Raw genomic sequence first — 24,747 nt, 5'->3', positions numbered from 1 at the left:
AGAAGTTAGACTTTTGATAGCTGTTTCATTGAATTTGTAGATCAGTTTGGGGAATACTGTGCTCTTAACAATATTGTGTTCGAAGTCATAAGCATAAGATATCTCTCCATTTATTTCCATTATTTTTTAATTTTTTTCAACAATATTCTGTAGTTCTCAGTGTATAAGTCTTACACTATCTTGGTTAAATTTATTCTTTAAATATTTTATATTCTTTTGGATGCTATTATAATGGAATTTTCTTATATTCATTTTTTGATTTTTTGTTGTTAGTGGATAGAAATACAACTGATTCTTGTTTGTTTGATCTTGTATCCTAAAACTTTACTGAATTAACTTGTTAGATCTAATATTGTATTGTATGTATGTGTGTGCATGTGTGTATTCTTGGGGATTTTCCATATATAAGTCATCTCTGAAAAGAGAAATTTTTACTTCTTTTCCAATTTGGATGCATTTTATTTATTTTTTCTTGCCTATATGCTCCGGTTAAAATTTCCAGTACATTGTTAAAGAAGTGACAAAGTGAAAAAAAAAGAAGCGGCAAAAGTGGACATCCTTTTCTTATTTCTGATTTTAGGGAATTACCATTAAAGAAGCTGTGGGTTTTTGTAAATTCCCTTTTTCAAGTTGAGGAATTTTCCTTCTAATTTGATAAGCGTGTTTTTTATCATGAAAGGATGTTGGTATTGTCAGTACTTTTTTTTGCATTTGCTAATATGATCATATGGGTTTTCTTCCCTTCATCCTCTTACCATGGTGTATTACATATATTGATGATTGTATGTGGGCCACCCTTGCATTTCGGAAATAAATTCCACTTGGTCATGTGTTTAGTCCTTTTAATATGCAGCTGGATTAAGTTTACCAGTATTTTGTAAAGGATTTTTGCACCTATATTCATAGGCAATATTAGTCTATAATTTTCTTTTTCCATGATGTTTTTGGCTTTGATGTCAGTATATTACCGGCCTATTAGAATGAATAAATGTTCCCTTTTCTTCTACTTTTTGAAGACTTTGAGGATTGGTGTTAATTATTCTTAAATGTTTGGTAGAAATCACCTGTGAAGCCATCTTGGCCCGGACTTTTCTTTGTTGGAGGTTTTTTGAATATTGATTCGTCTCTTTACTTACTATAGGTCTATTCATATGTTCTATTTCTTCTTGGAGTTAGTTTTGGTAGATTCTGTGTTTCTAGGAATTTATCCATTTTATCTAGGTTATTTAATCTATTGACCTACAACAGTCCATAGTATTATGTCAATTTTGTTGATCTTTACAAAGAACCAACTTTCGGTTTCATTGATTTTGCGATTGGTTTTCTATTCTCTACTCTGATCTTTGTTTCCTTTCTTCTGCTTGCTTTGGGTTTAGTTCTTCTTTTTCTAGTTCCTTCGGGTGGAAGCTTAGGTTTATTGATTTGAGATCTTCTTTTTCATTGTAGACATTTACAGCTATAAAATTTGCTCTGAGTACTGTCTCTCAAATTTTGGCATGTTGTTATTTTTAAATAAAAAAATCTCAAGCTATTTTTTAATTTCCTTTGTAATTTTTCTTTGACTCATTATTTAAGTGTATGTTATTTAATTTCCACATATTTGTTAATTTTCCCGATTTCCTTCTGTTACTGATTTCTAATTTCATTCCATTATAGCCAGAGAAGATACTTTATATGATTTCAGTCATTTAAAATTTATTGAGACTTTTGTATATGGTTTATTGTGGAAAATGTTCCACGTGTACCTGGCAAAAATGCATTGTTATTGAACAGAATGTTCTATATGTAGATGTTAAATCAAGTTGGGTTATAATGTTTTTCAAATTCTCTATTTCTTTACTGATCTTCCATCTAATAGTTCTATCATTACTGAAAGTTCAATATTGAAATCTTCAGCCATTATTATTGAACTGTCCATTTCCCCCTTCAGTTCTATCAGTTTTTGCTTTGTTAATAATTGTCATCTCTTCTTGACAGATTGACCATTTTGTCATTATTAATGTCCTTATTTAATTTAAGTATAGTTGATAGTCCTTTTCTGTCTGTTATATCCCTGGAAAAGGAAATGGCAACCCACTCCAGTACTCTTGCCTAGAAAATCCCATGGATGGAGGAGCCTGGTGTCCATGGGGTCGCAAAGAGTCGGACATGACTGAGCAACTTCACTTTTTCTTCTTTCTTTTCTTTCTTTCTTTCTGTCTGTTATAACAACTTTTGTCTTACAGTCCATTTTGTCTAATATTAGAATAGCTGCTCCAGCTCTCTTTTGGTTACTATTTTCATGGAATATCTTTTTCCATCTTTTTACTTTCTAACCTAAAGTGAATCTCTTATAAACAGCATACAGTTCATACATTCAGCAGTATTATTATACCTACTATGTGTAAGGAATTACCTAGGCTCTGAGTTGTTTCAGTGCTCAGTAACTTAAAATCTTATAAATATTTCATAAAAGGGATATGAATAAAATTGCTTTAGTGAGTGCATTCACTTTATGAAAAAATCAATCAATCTGTGTTAGGATTTATGCCATTTTTGTGTGTGTGTGTTATACTTCAAGAAAAAAATCCCCCCCTTCAAAGTGCTTTGGGAATTCAATATTGGAAAAAGTTATTTCCAGCTGAGAGAATAAGGGGAATGCTTTCACAAAGAAACTTTCAGGCTTTATGTTTATATTATTACCAAGAGTTCATCTTTAATCAGGATAAAGTGGTTTTATTTTCAAGTAAGCAAATGATATCATCATCATTATCATCGCTGCTACTGCTTAGGAACTTACTGTTTGTCAGTGCCAGGCATCGTCTGAGTTCTTTGTGCAAATTACTCCCTGAACCCTCATAGCAGCCCTGTGAAATAGGTTAGTAGGTTGCACAATTGTCTCCATTTGACAGAGGGAAAATTGAGACACGGTGAGGTCATGGGAAGTGGCGGAGCCAGGATGCAAAGTGTTCTGTCCCGCTCATCTCTTATCCAAACAGCAGCAGTTCTCAAGGTGCCACCCAGGAACTCTCATGGGTCCCCAGACCGCTTCAGGGGATCCACAAGATCACAACTGTATGATAATACTAAGCATTATTTACCTTTTTCACTCCCAATGTCTCAAGAGTATACAGTGGCATTTTCCAGAGACTGTATGGCATGTGCTTTCAAGACAGACTGAACACAAACAGATACGAGAATCCAGCTGTCTTTTGTGAAGCCAGACCCTGAAGAGATTTTCAAATATGAAAAGCAGTGCCATTCTTCTCACAGGATTTTCTGTTTTGCAAAATATACTTTGCATAAATCATATTATTTATGTTCATATTTAATGGGGCTTAGTTTTGCTTTTGATGAATTAATATCTGGAATGTTTCTCAGTTTCCACTTTTAATATAAGCAGCTGTAGATATAACTCACATAAACAAAAAGCATTTCGAGCTCTCAGTCATTTATAAAGCGTGCAAAGGAGTCCTGAGACTCAAATACCTGAGAACCACAGCACTGCGCTGTTCTGCCTTGGGGCAGTGGCCAAGAACAGCTGAGTTTTTGCCTGTAGCAGCTGCTCTGCAATCCCATCCACCTCTGTTTGAGACCTGGCACACAAAAGTTTATCTTCCCTTTTCTCCTGTGATGCTGGATCCCAGGGAGGCTGTGGGAATTACTGAGTGCGTGCTGGGGAAGACCCAGCGCCTGGTCAGAGCTCAGTCCATGGCCGAGAACGGGAGCCGCTCTTGTGTCGCCCGCAGGTGATGGACTTCTACTGCCAGTCCTGTGAGACCGCCATGTGTCGGGAGTGCACAGAGGGGGAGCACGCGGAGCACCCCACCGTCCCCCTCAAGGACGTGGTGGAGCAGCACAAGGCTTCGCTCCAGGTGCAGCTGGACGCCGCCAACAGAAGGTGTGCACACCCCCTCCGCGCTCACGGCCGGCCGCCTGCGGCCTCCGGGTTTCATGTCCCAGTGGGATAGAAGGTTCATGTCACCTAAGTAAATTCTCCTTTGATCACAGCTCTGTGGTCGTAAACTAGTGAGCGATAAGGGTGATCCCCTGCCCTTTGGTAAAATTCCAATCCCCTTGTTATAAGTAGGCTTTTCTTTCAGCACCTTTGTATGATTAAATGAACAAAATATACTCGAGGAAAATGCTCTCAGATCTCTGAAATTGGTGCCTGAAACCAGGCTTTCTGAAGAGCCTTTCTTAGCTACTGTTCTTGACTCACTTACAGGCCATTATGCCAGCTGTGACTGGCTCCTCTCTGCTTGAGCCCAGCAAAAAGGTCTCAGCAGCGATTGCTCAGTGTTCCTTCTGCTTCCTTGCCTCCAGGCTCTTTATTTGGCAAGGAGATGAAGGAACAGGGTAGCTGTGTGATATGAGAAAGATCAAAGGGAGGAAATAAAGAGCCAGCTGAAAATAAATCTTTACCAATAGTTGAAGTGAGAAAAGTGTGGCTGTTCTGTACTAATTAAAAGAATTTGGAAACTTGCAAGAAGTTCACAGGAAACTCTGAGTTTGGGTCAGTTTTTCATGTGATGGGGGAAAAAGATATAGCTGTCTATTTAGAACAGTGGTCCTCGGGCATGGGCCATGATATCCCCTAGGGGACACTGGCAATGTCTGGAGACAATTTGGTGTCACAACTGTGTGTGGGGGAGGAGTAGAGGAAAGGATGCTGTTAAACATCCTGTAATACATAATAATCTTTTCCATTTTGTTGTATCATAGGATTTTGAATAGAGCTCTTTGTGCTATACAGTGGGACCTTGTGCTTGTCCACTGTAGAGTATGCCTGATTTAGAGTGGGAGAAAAATCCGAGGGGTTCTGAGAGCTTTGAGGTTTTGTACCATCAATTATAAATAAATGACTGAGGTAGATTGAAATAAGACATGGATCCTCAAAATCTCTTTTCTCAAAGGCAGTGATTATGGCATGTCTTATGATTCTGTTCTTCAGTTTTTACTTTTTAAAGATGATGAAAGGCAAAGAAAATGTTTCTTGACAAAATATAGTGTTTGGATAGTTTTGTTTTTGTTTTACTATTTCCCTGTGGATGTTACTAGAATAACGACCTCTGACAACTGTCCTCCAGGCTCCCAGAAATAGATTCAGCTCTTCAGTTCATCTCGGAAATCATCCATCAGTTAACCAACCAGAAGGCCAGTATTGTGGACGACATCCATTCTACCTTTGATGAACTCCAGAAGACTTTAAACGTGCGCAAGAGTGTGCTGCTCATGGAGCTGGAAGTCAACTATGGCCTCAAACACAAAGTAAGACTCCAGCCATTCTTAGGACATCCCATAGGAGGCTTGATCCTGGGCCTCCCTGACGCCAGCTTACTGTTCCACCAGCAGCAGAGGGGACTCAGATGGGTTCTTGAGTGTCACTGTTGTTTGGTAAAGAGTAGCTTTTACTTGGAGAAGGCAATGGCACCCCACTCCAGTACTCTTGCCTGGAAAATCCCACGGACGGAGGAGCCTGGTGGGCTGCAGTCCATGGGGTTGCTAAGAGTTGGACAGGACTGAGCGACTTCACTTTCACTTTTCACTTTCATGCATTGGAGAAGGAAATGGCAACCCACTCCAGTGTTCTTGCCTGGAGAATCCCAGGGACGGGGGAGCCTGGTGGGCTGCCGTCTATGGGGTCGCACAGTCAGACATGACTGAAGCGACTTAGCAGCAGCAGCAGCTTTTACTTAAGAGCATATTTTTTCCTGTTTCCAGCTATGTTTTCCTTCCTGTTTTCACCAAAACTGATTCTGTGGCTTTAAGTACTACTTTATAACTTGACTACATAAAAGACAAGGTTGAATATAAAGTAATACTTTCAGGATTTAGGGTTAAACTGGATTGTTTTCCTTCCTTAATTATAATGTCTAATAGTCTCTTGATGACTCTCTCACCCACACCAACCTGTTAGTCAACTTCAGAGTGAACCCTGACTGCAGCCTCTGTTTAACTCTGCACGTCCCATCACAAAACCAGGGATAAAAGCTTCTGATATTCAGATGCGGAGCTTTCATTTGTCTGGTTTCTGTTCCTTGAGCTGATGACAGGAGAACTTTGAACATTAAGGAAAGAGACTGAGTAATGAATACTTCAGATGTCAGGCATAGCACTCTGTCGCCACGCTCTGGGTGACGTTTCAGCTCACCCCAGACACATGATCCCAGAAATATGTGTGTGGGAGAGATGAGGCGAGGAGGACAGGAAAGAGAAGGGGCTGGGAAGGCGATTTAGGATTTAGCATTACAGCCGGGTTCACTGGGTTAAACGGAACCTCGCCGCGGGGCACGCCGTGGGCGGCGCTCAGCGGCTCGCTTTCCCCGCAGGTCCTCCAGTCGCAGCTGGACACCCTGCTCGAGGGGCAGGAGAGCATCAAGAGCTGCAGCAACTTCACGGCACAGGCCCTGAACCACGGCACGGAGACGGAGGTGCTGCTGGTGAAGAAGCAGATGAGCGAGAAGCTCAATGAACTGGCGGACCAAGATTTCCCGCTGCACCCGCGAGAAAACGACCAACTGGACTTCATCGTGGAGACCGAGGGGCTCAAGAAGTCCATCCACAACCTCGGGACGATTCTGACCACCAACGCCGTCGCCTCCGAGACGGTGGCGACGGGCGAGGGGCTGCGGCAGACCATCATCGGGCAGCCCATGTCTGTTACCATAACAACCAAGGACAAAGACGGCGAGCTGTGCAAAACGGGCAACGCCTACCTCACGGCGGAGCTGAGCACGCCCGATGGCAGCGTGGCCGATGGGGAGATCCTGGACAACAAGAACGGCACGTACGAGTTCCTGTACACCGTGCAGAAGGAGGGCGACTTCACGCTGTCGCTGCGGCTCTACGACCAGCACATCCGCGGCAGCCCGTTCAAGCTGAAGGTAATCCGCTCGGCGGATGTGTCCCCCACCACCGAGGGTGTGAAGCGGCGCGTGAAGTCTCCTGGCAGCGGCCATGTGAAGCAGAAAGCTGTCAAGAGGCCCGCCAGCATGTACAGCACCGGGAAGCGAAAAGAGAACCCCATCGAAGACGACCTGATCTTCCGAGTGGGTAAGGGGCGGGCGGCGTTGCGGCCGCATGCGGGATTTTGCTTGGCTCAAGGCGGGACTGGGGAAGTGTCGACTTGCAACTTGGCAGGTCGCACGCAGCTCGGGCTGATTGTGTGGGAGATAAACTGGTGTATTTTATTAGGTGAGCTCATGCAGGCTACTTCTCCGGAGAATGTTTGTGTCCTTCTCTTCCTTCCTCCTGCTCCCTCTTCCCTCCTCCTTCCCTGCTCTCTCTTCCTCCCTCCCCTCCCTCTTTCTTCCCCTCCTTCTCCTCCCCTTCACCACGCCAGCGCTGCTATTTATTATGGAAAATCAGAAGCTGAAAATAAGCAAAAACAGAGTTAGAAAAATACAGCACTCATAATCTGGACTTTTTTTTTTTGGTAGCAGTTTTTTTTTTTCTTTTTTAGCTTTTTATTTCATATTTGAATGTAGGTGATTAACAATGTTAGTTTCGGGTGTACAGCAAAGTGATTCAGTTACATATATACATGTATCTATCTATTCTTTTCAGATTCTTTTGTTACATAATACTGAACACAGTTCCCTTTGCTATACTGTAGGTCCTTTTTGGTTATCCATTTTAAATATAACAGTGTGTACATAATCTTCACATTTTAAAGGAAATGTTGGCAATCTTTCCCCCACCTTGGGAATAATGTCTTTAGAGTTCTTCTGCCTAACCCAAAGGCAGAGACATGCTTCTATCAGATAACTTCATGGTTTCTCTGGAATGTGCCAGCGCAGGAGGTAACTGTGGGCAGAGGGTCTGATGCTTGTCACTGCTTCCACATTGTAAGACCTGGGGACAAGGGGCATGGTGCATTGCAAGCTGTGGTTATGTCCATTTGCGTGTAGCTGGAGAGCAGCCTCAAGAGGAGAGGGTGGGTGGAGACCTAGAGAATAGAATGGGGTTGGGACGGAAGCAAGAAGGCTTAGAATGAGCCAAGAGATTTGGGAATGCAAATTGTCCTTCCCTTGTCAGCTTTATTGCCTCCGATTTTTTTTAAAGTGTTTATTTTCTAAACAAACTAAATGTAAACAACCACCACTTTACTAATTCTTTTATTATATATTAAAATTTTCTTTTTTATTTTGTGGCATGCCACGTGGCATGTGAGATCTAGTTACCTGACCAGGTATCCAACCCAGGCCCCCCGCATTGATAGCATGGAGTCTTAAGCATTGGACAGCCAGGGAAGTCCTCACAATTTGATAATTCTTAAGGAAAAAAAAGTCTGTATGTTAGCTACTGTATCCAAAAGTGGCTCCCACTTGCTTCTCTTTCTGCCTCTTCAGTCCTCCACTGCAGTGTCTCTAAAAAGGTCTTCAAGCTATGGCCACCGACACAGGTAGAAAAACAGTTCTGTGGTTCAGACAGATTGGGGAAAGCTTAGCTTAAGTGAGGGAAACAGATTTTTTTTGGCCGAAGTACCTTCAGAATCTGCTGACGTGCACTGCAAGTCTCACAGGCAGTGGAGGGATAATAGGCAGCACTTCCAAGCTCTTCTGACCATAGCACTTCTCCTGTGGACATCTTGGGAAAATAAGGCTCCTTGGAACATTCTTGGGCAAGAGCTGCTCTACTTATTATTCATTTCTCTTTATTATTTAACACTCTATATTGCTTACTATTCTTTAGGATAAGTCTTGGTAAAGACTGTGATGTAGCAAGCAGGCTGCCTTCTCAGCGTGTGGAGGCCCTGGTCCATTTACTGGCCATTTGCGCAGTTGGGTGCAGAGGCCGTTGAGACACTTGCCAAAGCAGAGGGGGTGGGCTGGGTGGCATAGGATTGGAGCCACCCAAGCCTGCCACTCCGGTTCTGCCACTTGCTTCAACTTTGGGCAGGTCTCCCAGCTTCCCTGGGCTTCAGTTTCCATGTCCATAAAAAGAAAAGATAAAAATATCTGCTTCTCAGAACTGTTCAAAGTTCCAAGCTTAATGCCTGGCATGTTGGAAGAGCTAAATCATCCACAGCCATTGTTTTGCTTGAGCTGATATTAAGGCTGTTAGATGTTCCCTGCTGCCTTTTCTTCTAAAACAATTGACCTTGCTGCTCCCCATTGATCTGCATCAAGAGCAAACTCAGTCTTGCATTTGGAATCTCCCCTCCCCCAGCCAAGTTCCTGGGTCGCTTCCCAGGCAGTGTGCAGAGTGGCGAGAGGGCCGGATCTGGGCCTGATTCTCCCTTCTTAACCCAGTTTCCTCCGGTAACATAAAGGGAATGAAATCTTACCTAATTCTTAAGGTTGCCGCGGGGGTGAAACAAGCAGGAATTCTTAGGGCTGGCATTTGCCTATGTGCAGTAACTGCTGAGTTAAAGATGGCCGTCCTTTTACTATTTTCAATCGTCACCATTCCACCTGTGAGTCTCACCCGAGGAAAGAGACATATCTCTTAGGGGTTTTTCCCCCAGTTATATTCTGAATGCCCAGCCCCGCCCCAGGGGAAGGGGATCCCCTCTTCTCCCCTCCTACCCATTGAGACACGCACCCTTGGACACTGGCGCTGGTGTTTAAATGTTTAGACATTTGTGAGGCACTTAGTACAGTCCCTGGCATATAGCACTAAGTCCACTAAGTTTGTTAATGAAGTAAAGGTGATGTCTAAGTTTGCTAGGGCCGCCATAACAATGCCACAGACTGGGTGGCAAACCGGAGGAGACTGATTTTCTCCCAGTTCTGGAGGCTGAAAGCCCAGGCTGAAGGAGGCGGCGGGCTCGGTTTCCCCGGAGGCCTCTCTGCCTGCTCGCCGCTTTGCCCTCTGAAGGATCCCCCTGTGCTCACACACACTCCTGGTGTTTCTCCCTCTTCTCATAAGGATAAGTCATAAGTCATACTGGATTAGGGCCTTGCTTTAAGTTAATCACCTCTAAAGATCTTAACTCCAAAAGCAGTTCCATTCTGAGGCACTGGAGGTTGAGACTGGACTTTAGCATATGAATTTTGTGGAGATACAGTTCAGTTTATAACAGATACGTAAGGGCAGATACATGATAGATATGCTGTGTACATGCCTGAACACCCGTGTGTGTTTGTCAAGGTGAACTATTACTTTCTGGATAATAGAAAAGGTCTTCCAGGGTAGTTTTGACTTACATTTTCCCTCTCGTCCCTCGTCACCCAGCCCCTAGTTAAATGGGACTCTGCTGTTTGAGCTTCTGCTGTGTGCCCGACACATGGCTGCGCGGCGATGTAGAGAGAGGGATCAGAGCCTGACCTGGGGGAGGCCACAGTCTAGAAGGGGACAGACATGACGGATGTGGTGCCTTCAGAAGGAGCACCTTCAGAGGCAGGCGGGATGGGGAGGCTGACAGGTAGCAGGGAGTTAAGGAAGGTTCTAGAGATGACACCTAAACCTAAGCTGGTTTTGAAGGACAAAGAGTCTGCCAGTTAGGAGGAAGAACGGGGAGATTTAGGCGAAGGAGGAGAAGATCAGACACTGAGTAGTTCGAGGAACCAAAATGATTCCATTTCTGAAGCATGAAATAAAGTGAAGAGAGCAAAGTTCTGTTTCCTTGCTAAGCAGAAACTTTGATCTGTATACCTGTGCTTCCCATAAACCACTTGAGTTCCTTGGGGTGCTTGGCAAAAATGAGAATTGCTGGATTCCAAGCTGCATTTACAGAATCAGAATCTCTGGGAAAGGGACCAGGAATCTGCATGCCTCCAGCTCCACAACCCGTCTAACGCACTGAGGTTTGAGCACTGAGGTTTGAGAACCGTCACGGTGTGGATGAAGGGGAGGGCGCTGAACAGTATGGTGTGATGTGGTGACTTCCTGAGATACTGATTTCCAGAGAGCCTAGGGATCCACTGGCAGTGTCCCCCGGAGGCGGGGGCTGCTTCCTGCTGCAGCAGTCACGTGAGCGCTTACAAGTGCTAGGATCGAGTGATGCGGCGAGTGGAGAGGAAATGCAGACTCCTAACATCCTTAGGCGGAGAAGGCAATGACACCCCACTCCAGTACTCTTGCCTGGAAAATCCTATGGATGGAGGAGCCTGGTGGGCTGCAGTCCATGGGGTCGCGAAGAGTCGGACACGACTGAACGACTTCGCTTTCACTTTTCACTTTCATGCGTTGGAGAAGGAAATGGCAACCCACTCCAGTGTTCTTGCCTGGAGAATCCCAGGGAGGGGGAGCCTGGTGGGCTGCCGTCTCTGGGGTCGCACAGAGTCGGACACGACTGAAGCGACTTAGCAGCAGCAACATCCTTAGGAGGGAGCAGGCAGGACTTGAGGACCCAGCTGAGCTTCCGGCTGTTTGACTCCAGTGATGCAGGGATGCGGGCTTGAAGAGTGAATGGTCAAGGCTGTGGGCGCGGAGGCTGGATGGCCCCGGTTCCAGCCCCAGCAGCGCCACTTCCACAACCACACAACCAGGGAAGTTCCTTCATCTCCAGTGGCCTCTCCCCTACCCTCCTGCCTCTGGTAACCACAAGTCTGATCTCTTTTTGTGAGTTCTGTTTTGTTTTCATTTTATTTATTTATTATTTTTGGCTGCACTGGGTCTTCATTGCTGCTCAAGGGGTTTCTCTAGTCATGACAAGCAGACACCGCTCCCTAGGTGTGGTGCACAAGCTTCTCATTGCTGTGGTTTCCCTTGTTGCAGAGCACAGGCTCTAGGGACGTGGGCTCAGGAGTTGCCGCACTCAGGCCCCAGAGCGTGGGCTCAGGAGCTGTGGGTCCCGGCCTTAGTTGCCCGGCAGCGTGTGGGATCTTCCCAGACTGGAGATCGAACCTCTGTCCCTGTATTGGCAGGAGGATTCTTACCACTGTACCACCAGGGAAGCCCTGTTTTGTTTTGCTTTAGATTTCACGTGTAAGTGAGATCATACAGTATTTATCTTTGTCTCACTGACTGACTTCAGTTAGCATAATGCATTCAAGGTCCGCCCATGTTGTTGCAAATGGTAGGATTTTCTCTCTTTTATGACTGAATAGTAGTCACACTATTCAACCAGACATGGAACATACCCAGAAGTAGAAAAGCTGGATCATATGGTAGTTCTATTTTTACTTTTCAAAGCTCCTTTATCCAGTTTTTCCATAGTGGCTTTACCAGTTTACCAAGAGGGCTCGAGGACCAGCAGTCCGCATCCATGCCACCGTTTGTTTAATTTGACTGGGCCAGCTCTCCACTGCAGCGTGAGGGGTCTTTAGCTGAGCGTGCCACCATGTTTCGTCTCTTGTCTTTTTGATGGTGACCATTTTAACAGGCATGAGGGGCATCTTATTGTGGTTTTAGTTTGCATTTCCCTGATAGCTGTGATCTTGAGCTTCTTTTCATGTGACCTTTGTGACTGTGCTTTGGAAAAATATCTATTCAGGCCTTTCCCCCAGTTTTTAATTGGGTTATTTGGGTTTTTGCCGTTGAATTGTGTAAGTTCTTTATATATTTTGGATATTAACCCCTTATTAGATACATAGTTTGAAATATTTTTTCCCATTCCATTTTTTGTTTTTTTTCACATTGCTGATGGTTTCTTTTGCTTGCTAACAAAAGCTTTTTAGTTTGATATGGTCCTGCTTGTTTATTTTTGCATTCTTGGCTTATGCCTTAGGTATCCTATCCAAAAAATCTTCACCAAGGCTCATGTCAGGGAGCGTTATTCCTGTGTTTATTCCTTTATTCCTTATTTCTTCTAGGAAGAAATAAGACCTGATTTCAGGACTTATATTTAAATCTTTAATCCCTTTCTAGTTAACTTTTGTCTATGATGGAAGACAGAGGTCCAGTTTCATTCTTTTATGTGAGCATTCAATTATCCTGGCACCATTTGTTGAAGCCACTGTCTTTTCTTGGCTCCTTTGTCAAAATATTAGTTGACTGTGTATATTTGGGTATTTTTTCTGGGCTCAATTCTGTTCTGGTCTATTGGTTTTTAATGCCAGTACCATACTATTTTGATTTCAATAGCTTTATATTATAGCTTGAAATCAGGGGATGTGAGGCCTCCTGTTTTTTTCCTCTTCCTCAGAATTTCTTTGACTACTCAGGGTCTTTTGTGGTTCCATATACATTTTAGGAGTGTTTTTTTGACATCTGTAAAAAATACCATCGGACTCTTGATGGGGATTGCATTGAATCTATAGATGTCGTTTGGTAGTATTGACATTTTAATTATATTAATTCTTCCAATCCATGAATATGGAATATCTTTCCACTTTGTGTCTTTTTCAATTTCTTTCATTAATATCTTGTAGATTTCAGATAAGAAATCTTTCAGCTCCTTAGTTAAATTTATTTTTAAGTACTTTATTGTTTTTGATGCTATTATCAGTGGAATCAAGTTCTTTGTTTCTTTTTCAGAAAATTCATTGTTAATGTATGGAAACGCTACTGAATTTTGTATGTTAATTTTGTATCTGCAGCTTTACTGATTTCATTGATATCAGCCATAAGGGGAGCTGTTAAACAGTAGAAAGGGCTAGTGGTAGAAATCAGAACTTCTCCCCAACCCTACAGCTCTTGACCCTAATGAAGCAAATTACCAGGACAACATATAATCATCCTTAGCTTTGAAGGAATGGAGGCTCGGGAGAGCCCGAGTAGGAACGAAGCCACCTGTGACTCTGAGGCCCCTGCCTTTTTAATTGCACAGCAGTTCCTCTTCATCTGAAATGTCCTTCAACTTCCGCAGTTTTCCAAAGTTGAGATACTTGACACCTCCCACACATTAAAACGTAACATATGCCCACAGTGAGTGAATTATAGTCTTACTCTTCCTGATGTTCAAGCTGGTTTTAGAAAAGGCAGAGGAACCAGAGATCAAATTGTCAACATCCGCTGGATCATGGAAAAAGCAAGAGAGTTCCAGAAAAACATCTATTTCTGCTTTATTGACTAGGCCAAAGCCTTTGACTTTGTGGATCACAATGAACTGTGGAAAATTTTGAAAGAGATGGGAATACCAGACCACCTGATCTGCCTCTTGAGAAATTTGTATGCAGGTCAGGAAGCAACAGTTAGACCTGGACATGGAACAACAGACTGGTTCCAAATAGGAAAAGGGTACATCAAGGCTATATATTGTCACCCTGCTTATTTAACTTATATGCAGAGTACATCAGGAGAAATGCTGGGCTGGAAGAAGCACAAGCTGGAATCAAGATTGCCGGAAGAAATATCAATAACCTCAGATATGCAGATGACACCACCCTTATGGCAGAAAGTGAAGAGGAACTAAAAAGCCTCTTGATGAAAGTGAAAGAGGAGAGTGAAAAAGTTGGCTTAAAAGCTCAACATTCAGAAAATGAAGATCATGGCGTCTGGTCCCATCACTTCATGGGAAATAGATGGGGAAACAGTGGAAACAATGTCAGACTTTATTTTTTTGTGCTCCAAAATGACTGCAGATGGTGACTGCAGCCATGAAATGAAAAGATGCTTACTCCTTGGAAGGAAAGTTATGACCAACCTAGATAGCATATTCAAGAGCAGAGACATTACTTTGCCAGCAAAGGTCCGTCTAGTCAAGGCTATGGTTTTTCCTGTGGTCATGTATGGATGTGAGAGTTGGACTGGGAAGAAGGCTGAGCACCGAAGAATTGATGCTTTTGAACTGTGGTGTTGGAGAAGACTCTTTAGAGTTCCTTGGACTGCAGGGAGATCCAACCAGTCCATTCTGAAGGAGATCAGCCCTGGGATTCCTTTGGAAGGAATGATGCTAAAGCTGAAACTCCAGTACTTTGGCCACCTCATGCGAAGAGTTGACTCATTGGAAAAGACTCTGATGCTGGGAGGGATTGGGGGCTGGAGGAGAAGGGGACGACAGAGGATGAGATGGCTGGATGGCATCACTGACTCGATGGACGTTTGTCTGAGTGAACTCTGGGAGTTGGTGATGGACAGGGAGGCCTGGCGTGCTGCAATTCATGGGGTCGCAAATAGTCGGACACAACTGAGCGATTGAACTGAACTGAATGCTAAATTGCAAAACAAACCTGAAGAAGTACAGGGGAGTAGCTTAGCGCATCTGTTGATAAAGCCTTAAAACATCAAGAGATTGTTTTTCCCTGCACTGTCAGAGTTTGCTGACTAAAAGCCATGAGCTGGTTTTGTGAGCTATTTAAGAAAAGCATTGAACAAAGGGGAAGCTGAAGAGGTGGGAGGGAATGAAAGAATTACAGATGAATTGTTTCAAATTATGCAATTCATCCACCATACCTTAATGAGTCCTTGGGAAGTGGTGAATGAACCATTCATTTGTTCTCTAGATCAGTGTGCTTTCTTGTGATAGCAGATGGCTGTATAAAATCACTTAGCATGAGTTCAGAGGCTTTACAGGAAGATATGGTAATTTATACCCCTCTTCCCTGCCTCATTTCTGCAAGGCATCATCTTCCCTCTCTAAAATCCCTGAGGAAGGAGAGTGTGCTAATTTGTCATCTGAGGTTTTTATAGGAACCCTGACCTACTCTTTGAGAAACTCATCCTTGGGAACGTCTCTTGCGTTTCACATGTGGAAAGATGCCACTGCTGTTTACCAAGTACCAGGCAGTGCGCTGTATTGTAAGCTGCGCCAGAGAACAGGACAGATGTTGCAGCTTCCCCTGGGGAGCTCATTGTTTAGTGAGGGAGACAGTGAACCAGTTAACACAGAATTTCCTCAAAGATTTTTATGGCGCAAGCATGGCTCATGTGAACCCAAAGAATAATTGTCCTCACTTTAGAAACCTGGTACCCAATTAGAGAGAAGCAATGTATGTATTAAAAATATGTATTTTGTAAAGGGTTAGGAGAACCAGGTTTTAGTCATTGCTCTGTCTCTTTGCTAACTCTGTGATATGTCTAGCTTCAATTCCTCATCTTTAAAATGGAATGATAATATTTATCCTGCTGATGACTCTTGGGCTTGTTACAGGGAGTGCATCCGAGAACGTATATCAAAGTGCTGCCAATATTACTGAACACTTCCTTTTCCCATGACGTAATGTGGGTTGTCCTTTACTCAGTCATTCATAATTCATTTAGAGACCCATTCATTCAGCAAATGTATGCTAAGCACCTACTTGGTTGAAGATCCTGTGTTAAACCCTGTGTCTGGCTGTTTCGTCCTTTAGCGTTATCTGACTCTTAAGTATCTAGGTTTATTTAGCGTTAATTTTCTTACTAGGTTGGAGTGGGAGTGGGAAGAAGTTTGCAGTTGTGATCACCTATTTCAGCCCAGGAACTTATTACCTTACTTCTGTAATCTTCCTAGAGGCATGGGCAGGAGCATGGATAAGAAGCTGTTAAAAAGTCATTCTGTGCTTCATAGGCTAGTTTAAAATCTTATGGTATTGTTACCAAATATAATTATAATTAAACAAATATAATTATCTTATGGAATTGTTACCAAATTGTTTATAATTACTTTAAAAACTCACATTACTCATTTTCTAGCCCAAATGTAGCCATTAGACAGGGAAAGATTTTATGATGACTATATATGTTTTATGCTTCACTTACATTTGTTATGAAAGAACTGGTTTTCCTTATTTATTTAGAATACTTTGTGGCGGGCTAGAAATTTTTCTATGGACTAAATACTATTTACTATATTGAAGAGGAATGCATCACTCCAAATTATTTCTAATTTCTGGAATTTCTGTTTCCTTTGGACCCAAGACACTTTTAAACACTTGGACTTTGGGCATTTCAGCATAATGATTCTGTGCATATCACTACTCACCATTAAGATTTTCCTTGTAAAAATAGTCAACATGAGTTGTCCCTCAAGTATGTTGCTGGATTTCCTTTAATCCTCAGGAAATGGCAATGCCTGTTCCCATCTAATTTTTTTAAAAAATATATAAGCCATCTAACAGATGTGCCTCCAGCCCTGGGATTTTATTGACATGTGGGGCAGCGGACTCAAGCTCTCTCATTAACTTGAGACCAAGAGTGACAGCTGGACCAGCACATAAGCCTGGGGCGAGGTGGGAGGGAGGACCTGCCCCAGCAGGGTGGGCCTCTGTATTGTAGAGGCTTTCCTCTCAGAGCCTGTACGGAGCATCACGCATCCATTTCAGACTGGCAGAGGCTTCTTCCCCCTTGTTCCAAACGATATTGATACAGAGGCCAATTATATGTCTGACTGAATTTTAAAATTATGGTCCCCCATACAGTCGTTTCCCATTTCTACTGACCCTCAAAAATGTGTGTTTATTTCTGCAGAGCAAAAAAAGGTGTCCATATTTTTTTTGTTCAGATATTCCCTCCTTCTGCATCACCTCTGTTTTTTCAGAAGGACAATTAAATCTTTTTGACAGAAGAACTGCTGAACATCTACGGAAGCACTAGTCTCTATTTTTTCCTTCCTTTAAAACCTCAACTGCTGCTGCCTGCAGAGCCTTCTCTGAATAGAATAGGCTTTGTCTTAGCAGAATGGGGCTTCCCTTGTGGCTCGGCTGGTAAAGAATCCGCCTGCAATGCGGAAGGCCTGGGTTCAGTCCCTGGGTTGGGAAGATCTCCTGGAGAAGGGAAGGATACCCACTCCAGTATTCTGGCCTAGAGAATTCCATGGACAGTATAGTCCAGGGGGTTGCAAAGAATCGGACAGGACTGAGAGACTCACACATTGTTAGCAGCATGGGCCAAAAGTTAAATAAAAGAGGACAACAGGCAGGTTTAAACAGCAAACCAGTGCTCGTCTACTCTGTCCAGGTGCTTCTTACTCCCGTCCTGTTTTCAGTATTTCTTTCCTCTGCCTGCATGCCCTCTGGGCCATGGGTAAACTTCCAGTTTTACAAAACAGCCTGGGTTTTCTTTACAGTCACTTCTTTTCCAGTCCACTGGTAGGACTCTTTTATTATGTTTCTTTATTTGGTCCTCAGTTCCTTATCTTGCTAATAACTTCCATGCTTTTGTTTATCAACATTCTTGATAAATTAACCTTTTATTCTCTGGAGACCCTGGCCTTGCCCCCACTGCCTTTTAAAAAGTACAAACTGAGCATTTTAGAAGAATTGTTGCTTTTAGTCCATCCTTTTGTTTTGCTGTACCTGTTAATCAGCTGTTATTCAGACTTCAATGTCCCAAAGCTAATACCATGTTGGCACGTACCTCTTTTAAGGGCCTACCACCTCTTTTCCTGCCCCTCCCCCCAACACAAACAGATATCAACATACCATTTTTAAAGTATTAGCTGATCCCATGGACCTTCATATTCAAGGGATCTTGTGCAGATCAAGTATAAAGATCATCTTTTCTGAAACATCTGAAGTTAAATAGAACCGTTTGTCCTACAGCGTGCGAGACACTCTTTTGAGGATCGGATTTTTAGTTCATGTTATAAAAAGAGACAGAGATCATGAGTCATCATGTTAGGGCCCAGGATCTCAATAAAACAACTATCTTGTGGATTTGATAAGAACCAGCTGACCGGAGAAGGCAATGGCACCCCACTCCAGTGTTCTTGCCTAGAAAATCCCATGGTTGGAGGAGCCTGGTGGGCTGCAGTCCATGGGGTCGTGAAGAGTCAGACATGACTGAGCGACTTCACTTTCACTTTTCACTTTCATGCATTGGAGAAGGAAATGGCAACCCACTCCAGTGTTCTTGCCTGGAGAATCCCAGGGACGGGGGAGCCTGGTGGGCTGCTGTCTATGGGGTCGCACAGAGTCGGACACGACTGAAGTGACTTAGCAGTTAGCAGTAGCTGATCAGATGATTCATCCAACGATTCTGCTGGTTGATTTTGTTCTAAGTTTAATTCTGCCACAGTTTCACTTCCTAAATGCAGAAGCCAGTTTCTGAAGAGTCTCCCTGTTCTTAAGCACCTCAGTAGGGCCTTGACATTGGCCACTGGCAGCCTGTTTTTGCTCTCCTGGGGAATTGCATTGACGTCTAAAAACAAATATCAAGTTCCTCTTTTGAATGTAAATGAAATTGTAAAACTGAGGCATAGCTCTCGCTCTCCAACTGTGAAAATTTAAACCTGCTTCCCGGTCATTTCTGAGCAAAGTTCCTTTTATTTCCATCTGTTAATATTTACATGGTCCTATTAAAATAAGTTATAAATACTTCCTTTGAAATAAAAACAAACATCTGTTAACCGTAGACATCTTTAAGCTTTTTTTCCCTCTTCATCTCTTCAGTAAAAAACTCTAAGAAGGATGAGGGGCTGTTACTTACATTGATTAATTTTCTTTTGCCTTTCTTAGTTATTTAATCTAGAAAGCACGTTAGGATATCTTTTACAGGAGAGATAAGCTTAATGAGACACTCACTGAGTCTTTGAAAATAGTTCATAGATAACTCCAGTGGTTGAATATCAGCCTGCTGGTTTTCTAACACCTGTGACCTTGTGGTTAGTTAAAAGTGCTGGAAGTCAAGGGTCCAGGTTTCTAACAGATGCTGAATTGGAGAAGGAATTTTGGCACAACCCCAAAATAAGAGCCTCTGCTACTAAATATCCTCAATACTGTAATATTAGTTTTTATAATCATGTCTTCATGGAATCTAAATATATTTTAATCATATTAGTCTGCAGCCACAGTTTAATAAGAAATGATTGGTGTTTGTCCCCCCCATAATGTGATGTTGCAAAGACTTTATTGGTCCGGAAGACAAGTTTAGTAGAATATGGATTAGGTCAGCGGGAAGGGTTCCTGTTTTTTTTTAAGTGTAATTTAAAAAACATTGCATTCTCAGGCTACTTATAGAGGACTGAATAATTTTCTTGCTATAGCTGAGAAATCTAACTCTCTATTGTTTAATTTTCTGTGGTATTTGTTTGTTTGTTTTTTTGGCTACTCCATGTGTCACGTAGGACCTTAGTCCCCCAGCCAGGGATCAAACCTGTGCCCCCTGCAATGGAAGCATGGAGTCTTAACCAGTGGACCACCAAGGAAATTCCTAATTTTCTATGGTTTTGTCATTTATTTTTAGGTACCAAAGGAAGAAATAAAGGGGAATTCACAAATCTTCAAGGGGTAGCGGCATCTACAAGTGGAAAGATACTGATTGCTGACAGTAACAACCAGTGTGTGCAGGTATGGCTCCTAATTGTATACCTTTAACAACTTATATTGATAACATAGATACAGGTGCAGTTTCCCACTTAAGGCCTGCTGCTGCTGCTAAGTCGCTTCATTCGTGTCCAACTCTGTGCGACCCCATAGACGGCAGCCCACCAGGCTCCCCCGTCCCTGGGATTCTCCAGGCAAGAACACTGGAGTGGGTTGCCATTGCCTTCTCCAATGCATGAAAGTGAAAAGTGAAAGCGAAGTCACTCAGTCGATTCTTTGCGACCCCATGGACTACAGCCTACCAGGCTCCTTCGTCCATGGGATTTTCCAGGCAAGAGGACTGGACTGGAGTGCCATCACCTTCTCCAACTTAAGGCCTAAGATGCAAGAAAAGAAAGGGAGGCTAATCTTGTGTGTGTAGGCTTTACTTCAAATAGGGCTTGTATGTTCTGCCCTGTAGTCCTTAGGACAAATATCCTTCCCTGTTTTTGCCCTGATGATTTCTGTGCTAGCTCACGTTGCAATGAATGTACTTTGTTTTTCAGATATTTTCCAATGATGGACAGTTCAAAAGTCGTTTTGGCATACGAGGACGCTCTCCTGGGCAGCTGCAGCGTCCCACAGGAGTAGCCGTGCATCCCAGTGGGGACATAATCATTGCTGATTATGATAACAAATGGGTTAGCATCTTCTCATCAGATGGCAAGTTTAAGGTGAGATTAACTACAACTGACCAGTTGAGAGAAGGAATAAGAAATACGAGATAAAATTGTCTATTCTGGGGGGTCTCACAGATCCAATAAAATGTTCAACAGTTTTTCATACACTGAACATCTTGACTTTGTCACATCTAAGTTTAATGAAGCGAGCGTCACAGTGATATTGTTATAAATCTACTCATGTATATCCTAAATATGGCTTTGTTTTATAAAGCAGTTAGTTTGCTCTGTTACTCTTTTAAATTACATTCTTTTTAAATACTCTTTTTCATTATAGTTTATCCCGGGGGGTTGGATGTAGTTCCCTGTACTAGAGAGTAGGACCTGGTGGTGTATTCATGTTAAATGAAATAGTTTGCATGTTCTAACTCCATGTATTTGTGCTAAATGTAGTACTTTGCGTCTGCTTTCTCCAAACTGCAGTCCGGTCCTTCTCCACTTTCGCAACCAGAAGTCTGTTCTCTGTGTTCATGAATCTGTTTCTGATTTGTAGGTAGCTTCATTTGTGCTGTGTTTTAGATTCCACATATAAGTGATATCACGTGGTATTTGTCTTTCCCTTTCTGACTTCATTTAGTATGATAATCTCCAGTTGTATCCATGTTGCTGCAAATGGCATTATTTCATTCTTTTTATGACTAGTATTCTATTGTTTATATGTACTACCTTTTCTTTGGAGAAGGAAATGGCAACCCACTCCAGTATTCTTGCCTGGAAAATCCCATGGATGGAGGAGCGTGGTAGGCTACAGTCCATAGGGTCGCAAATAGTCAGACACGACTGAGCAACTTCACTCACTCACTTCACTCACCTTTTCTTTATCCATCATCTGTTCATGGATGTTTAGGTGGTTTCCATGTCTTGGCTCTTGTAAACAGTGCTGCTATGAGCCTAGGGTGGGCTTCTCCAGTAGTTCAGCGGTAAAGAATCTGCCTGCAGTGCAGGAGATGCAGGAGACCCAGGTTTGATCCCTGGGTCGGGAAGATCCCCTGGAGGAGGGCACGGCAACCCACTCCACTATTCTTGCTGGGAAAATCCCATGGACAGAGGAGCCTGGTGGATTACAGTCCATGGAGTCACAAATAGTTGGATAAAAATGAAGCAACTAAGCACTCACACACAAATACAGGGTTGCGTGTATCTTTTTGAATTCTAGATTTGTCTGGGTATGTGACCAGGAGTGTGATTGCTGGATCATGTGGTAGCTCTATTTTTAGTTTTTTGAGGACCCTCCATACTGTTCCCCATAGTGGCTGCACAATTTATACTCGCACCAGCAGTGAAGGAGGGTGCCCTTTTCTCCACATCCTCTCCAGCATCTGTTGTTTGTAGACATTTTAATGGCGGCCGCTCTGACTGGTGTGAGGTGGCACCTCGTTGTAGTCTTGATTTGCATTTCTCTAATTATTAATGATGTTGAGCATCTTTTCATGTACCCACTGGCCATCTGTAGGTCTTGTTTGGAGAAAGGTCTGTTAATATCTTCTGCCTGTTTTTTGATTGGGTTTTATCTGGTGGTTGAGTTGTATGAGCTAGTTGTATATTTTGGAGATTAAGTCCTTGTTAGTCGTCTCATTTGCAAATATGTTCTCCCATTCTGTAGACTGTCCTTTTGTTTGTGTGTATCTGTGTTTTTTATGGTTTCCTTTGCTGTGCAGAAGCTTGTAAGTTTGATTAGGTCCCATTTAGTTATTTTTGTTTTTATTTCTGTTGCCTTGGGGGACTGACCTAAGAAAAACATTGGTACAATTTATGTTGGAGAATGTTCTGCCTATGCTGTCTTCTAGGAGTTTTATGGTGTCATGTCTTATGCTTAAGTCTTTAAGCCATTTTGAGTTTATTTTTGTGCATAGTATGAGGATGTGTTCTAACTTCATTGATTTATGTGCAGCTGTCCAACTTTCCCAGCACCACTTCCTGAAGAGACTGTCTTTTTTCCAGTTTTATATTCTTGCCTGCTTTGTGCCTGAGCTTCCCTGGTGGCTCAGCAATAAGAAATCTGCCTGCAGTGCAGGAGATGTGGGTTCAGTCCCTGGGTCAGGATCCTGAAGGAGGAAATGGCAACCCACTCCAGTATTCTTGCCTGGGAAATCCCATGGACAGAGGAGCCTGGTGGACTGTAGTATGGGGTCGCAAGGGTTGGAAAGGACTCAGCGACTAAACCACCACCACCACCTTTGTGTACGGATTTATTCCTGGGCTGGCTGTTCTGTGCCATTGATCCATCTGTCTGCTTTTGTACCAAAACCACTGTTTTGAACACTGTAGCTTTGTAGTCTTGTCTAAAGTTTGGGAGAGTTATGCCTCCTGCTTTGTTTTTTTCCACAGGATTGCTTTGGCAATTCTGGGTCTTCTATAGTTCCATATAAGTTTTGGATTATCTGTTCTAGTTCTGGGAAAAATGTCATGGGTACTGCTTCTTTTTTTTTTCTTTTTTTAATATCATCAGGTTTACCTCAATTCAAAAAAACAACCATTTTTATAAAAGGTTATGGAGGCAATTTATATTTCCCAAATTAGCCTACAGATTGTCATTTATGAAGTTCCTTCAGGCCTGTGATAGATGATGATATGGGAGAAACAGAATTATTAACACATTGTCCCTACTCTTTAAAAATATAGAAGGCTTTTGAGGAAAAAAGACAGATACATGGAAATGATAGAAAACAATTCATGTCAGCCTTTCCGTTCAGTTCAGTCGCTCAGTCCTGTCCGACTCTTTGTGACCCCAGGGACTGCAGCACTCCAGGCCTCCCTGTCCATCACCAACTCCCGGAGCTTACTCAAACTCATGCCCATTGAGTTGGTGATGCCATCCAACCATCTTATCCTCTGTCATCCCCTTCTCCTCCCACCTTCAGTCATTCCCAACATCAGGGTCTTTTCCAATGAGTCAGTTCTTCGCATCAGGTGACCAAAGTATTGGACTTTCAGCTTCAACATCAGTCCTTCCAATGAACACTCAGGACTGATCTCCTTTAGGATGGACTGGTTGGATCTCCTTGCAGTCCAAGGGATTCTCAAGAGTCTTCTCCAGCACCACAGTTCAAAAGCATCAATTCTTCGGCACTCAGTTTTCTTTATAGTTCAACTCTCACATCCATACATGACTACTGGAAAAACCATAGCCTTGACTAGACAGACCTTTGTTGGCAAAATAATGTCTCTGCTTTTTAATATGCTGTCTAGGTTGGTCATAACTTTCCTTCCAAGGAGTAAGCGTCTTTTAATTTCATGGCTGCAGTCACCATCTGCAGTGATTTTGGAGCCCCCAAAATAAAGTCTGTCACTGTTTCCACTGTTTCCCCATCTATTTCCCATGAAGTGATGGGACTGCATGCCATGATCTTAGTTTTCTGAATGTTAAGCTTTAAGCCAACTTTTTCACTTTCCTCTTTCACTTTCATCAAGAGGCTTTTTAGTTCTTCTTCACTTTCTGCCATAAAGGTGGTGTCATCTGCATATCTGAGGTTATTGATATTTCTCCAGGCAGTCTTGATTCCAGGTTGTGTTTCTTCCAGTCCAGTGTTTCTCATCATGTACTCTGCATATAAGTTAAATAAGCAGGGTGACAATATACAGCCTTGACGTACTCCTTTTCCTATTTGGAACCAGTCTGTTGTTCCATGTCCAGGTCTAACTGTTGCTTCCTGACCTGCATACAGATTTCTCAAGAGGCATGTCAGGTGTTCTGGTATTCCCATCTCTTTCAGAATTTTCCACAGTTTATTGTGATCCACACAGTCAAAGGTTTTGGCATAGTCAATAAAGCAGAAATAGATGTTTTTCTGGAACTCTCTTGCTTTTTCCATGATCCAGCAGATATTGGCAATTTGATCTCTGGTTCCTCTGCCTTGTCTAAAACCAGCTTGAACATCAGGAAGTTCACAGTTCACGTACTGCTGAAGCCTGGCTTGGAGAATTTTGAGCATTACTTTGATAGTGTGTGAGATGAGTGCAATTGTGCGGTAGTTTGAGCATTCTTTGGCATTGCCTTTCTTTGGGATTGGAATGAAAACTGACCTTTTCCAGTCCTG

At 42.8% G+C, this 24,747-nt stretch overlaps 1 protein-coding gene across 8 annotated transcripts in view; it reads left to right on the top strand.

Moving 5' to 3' along the window:
- Positions 1-24,747, top strand: part of TRIM2 (tripartite motif containing 2) — a 132,473-nt gene that overhangs the window by 86,597 nt on the left and 21,129 nt on the right. For all 8 annotated transcript variants that reach the window (XM_055550892.1, XM_055550893.1, XM_055550896.1 and 5 more), the window contains 5 exons: positions 3,729-3,880; positions 5,070-5,250; positions 6,312-7,035; positions 19,912-20,015; positions 20,537-20,704. In XM_055550892.1, coding sequence (XP_055406867.1) covers positions 3,729-3,880; positions 5,070-5,250; positions 6,312-7,035; positions 19,912-20,015; positions 20,537-20,704 — 1,329 coding nt within the window. The remainder of the gene's footprint in view (positions 1-3,728; positions 3,881-5,069; positions 5,251-6,311; positions 7,036-19,911; positions 20,016-20,536; positions 20,705-24,747) is intronic.

Source organism: Bubalus kerabau, chromosome 16 (genome assembly GCF_029407905.1).
Source record: "Bubalus kerabau isolate K-KA32 ecotype Philippines breed swamp buffalo chromosome 16, PCC_UOA_SB_1v2, whole genome shotgun sequence".
Lineage (NCBI taxonomy): Eukaryota > Metazoa > Chordata > Mammalia > Artiodactyla > Bovidae > Bubalus > Bubalus kerabau.
Note: the sequence above shows the minus strand (reverse complement) of the source record. Positions and strands in the feature narration are given on the sequence as shown.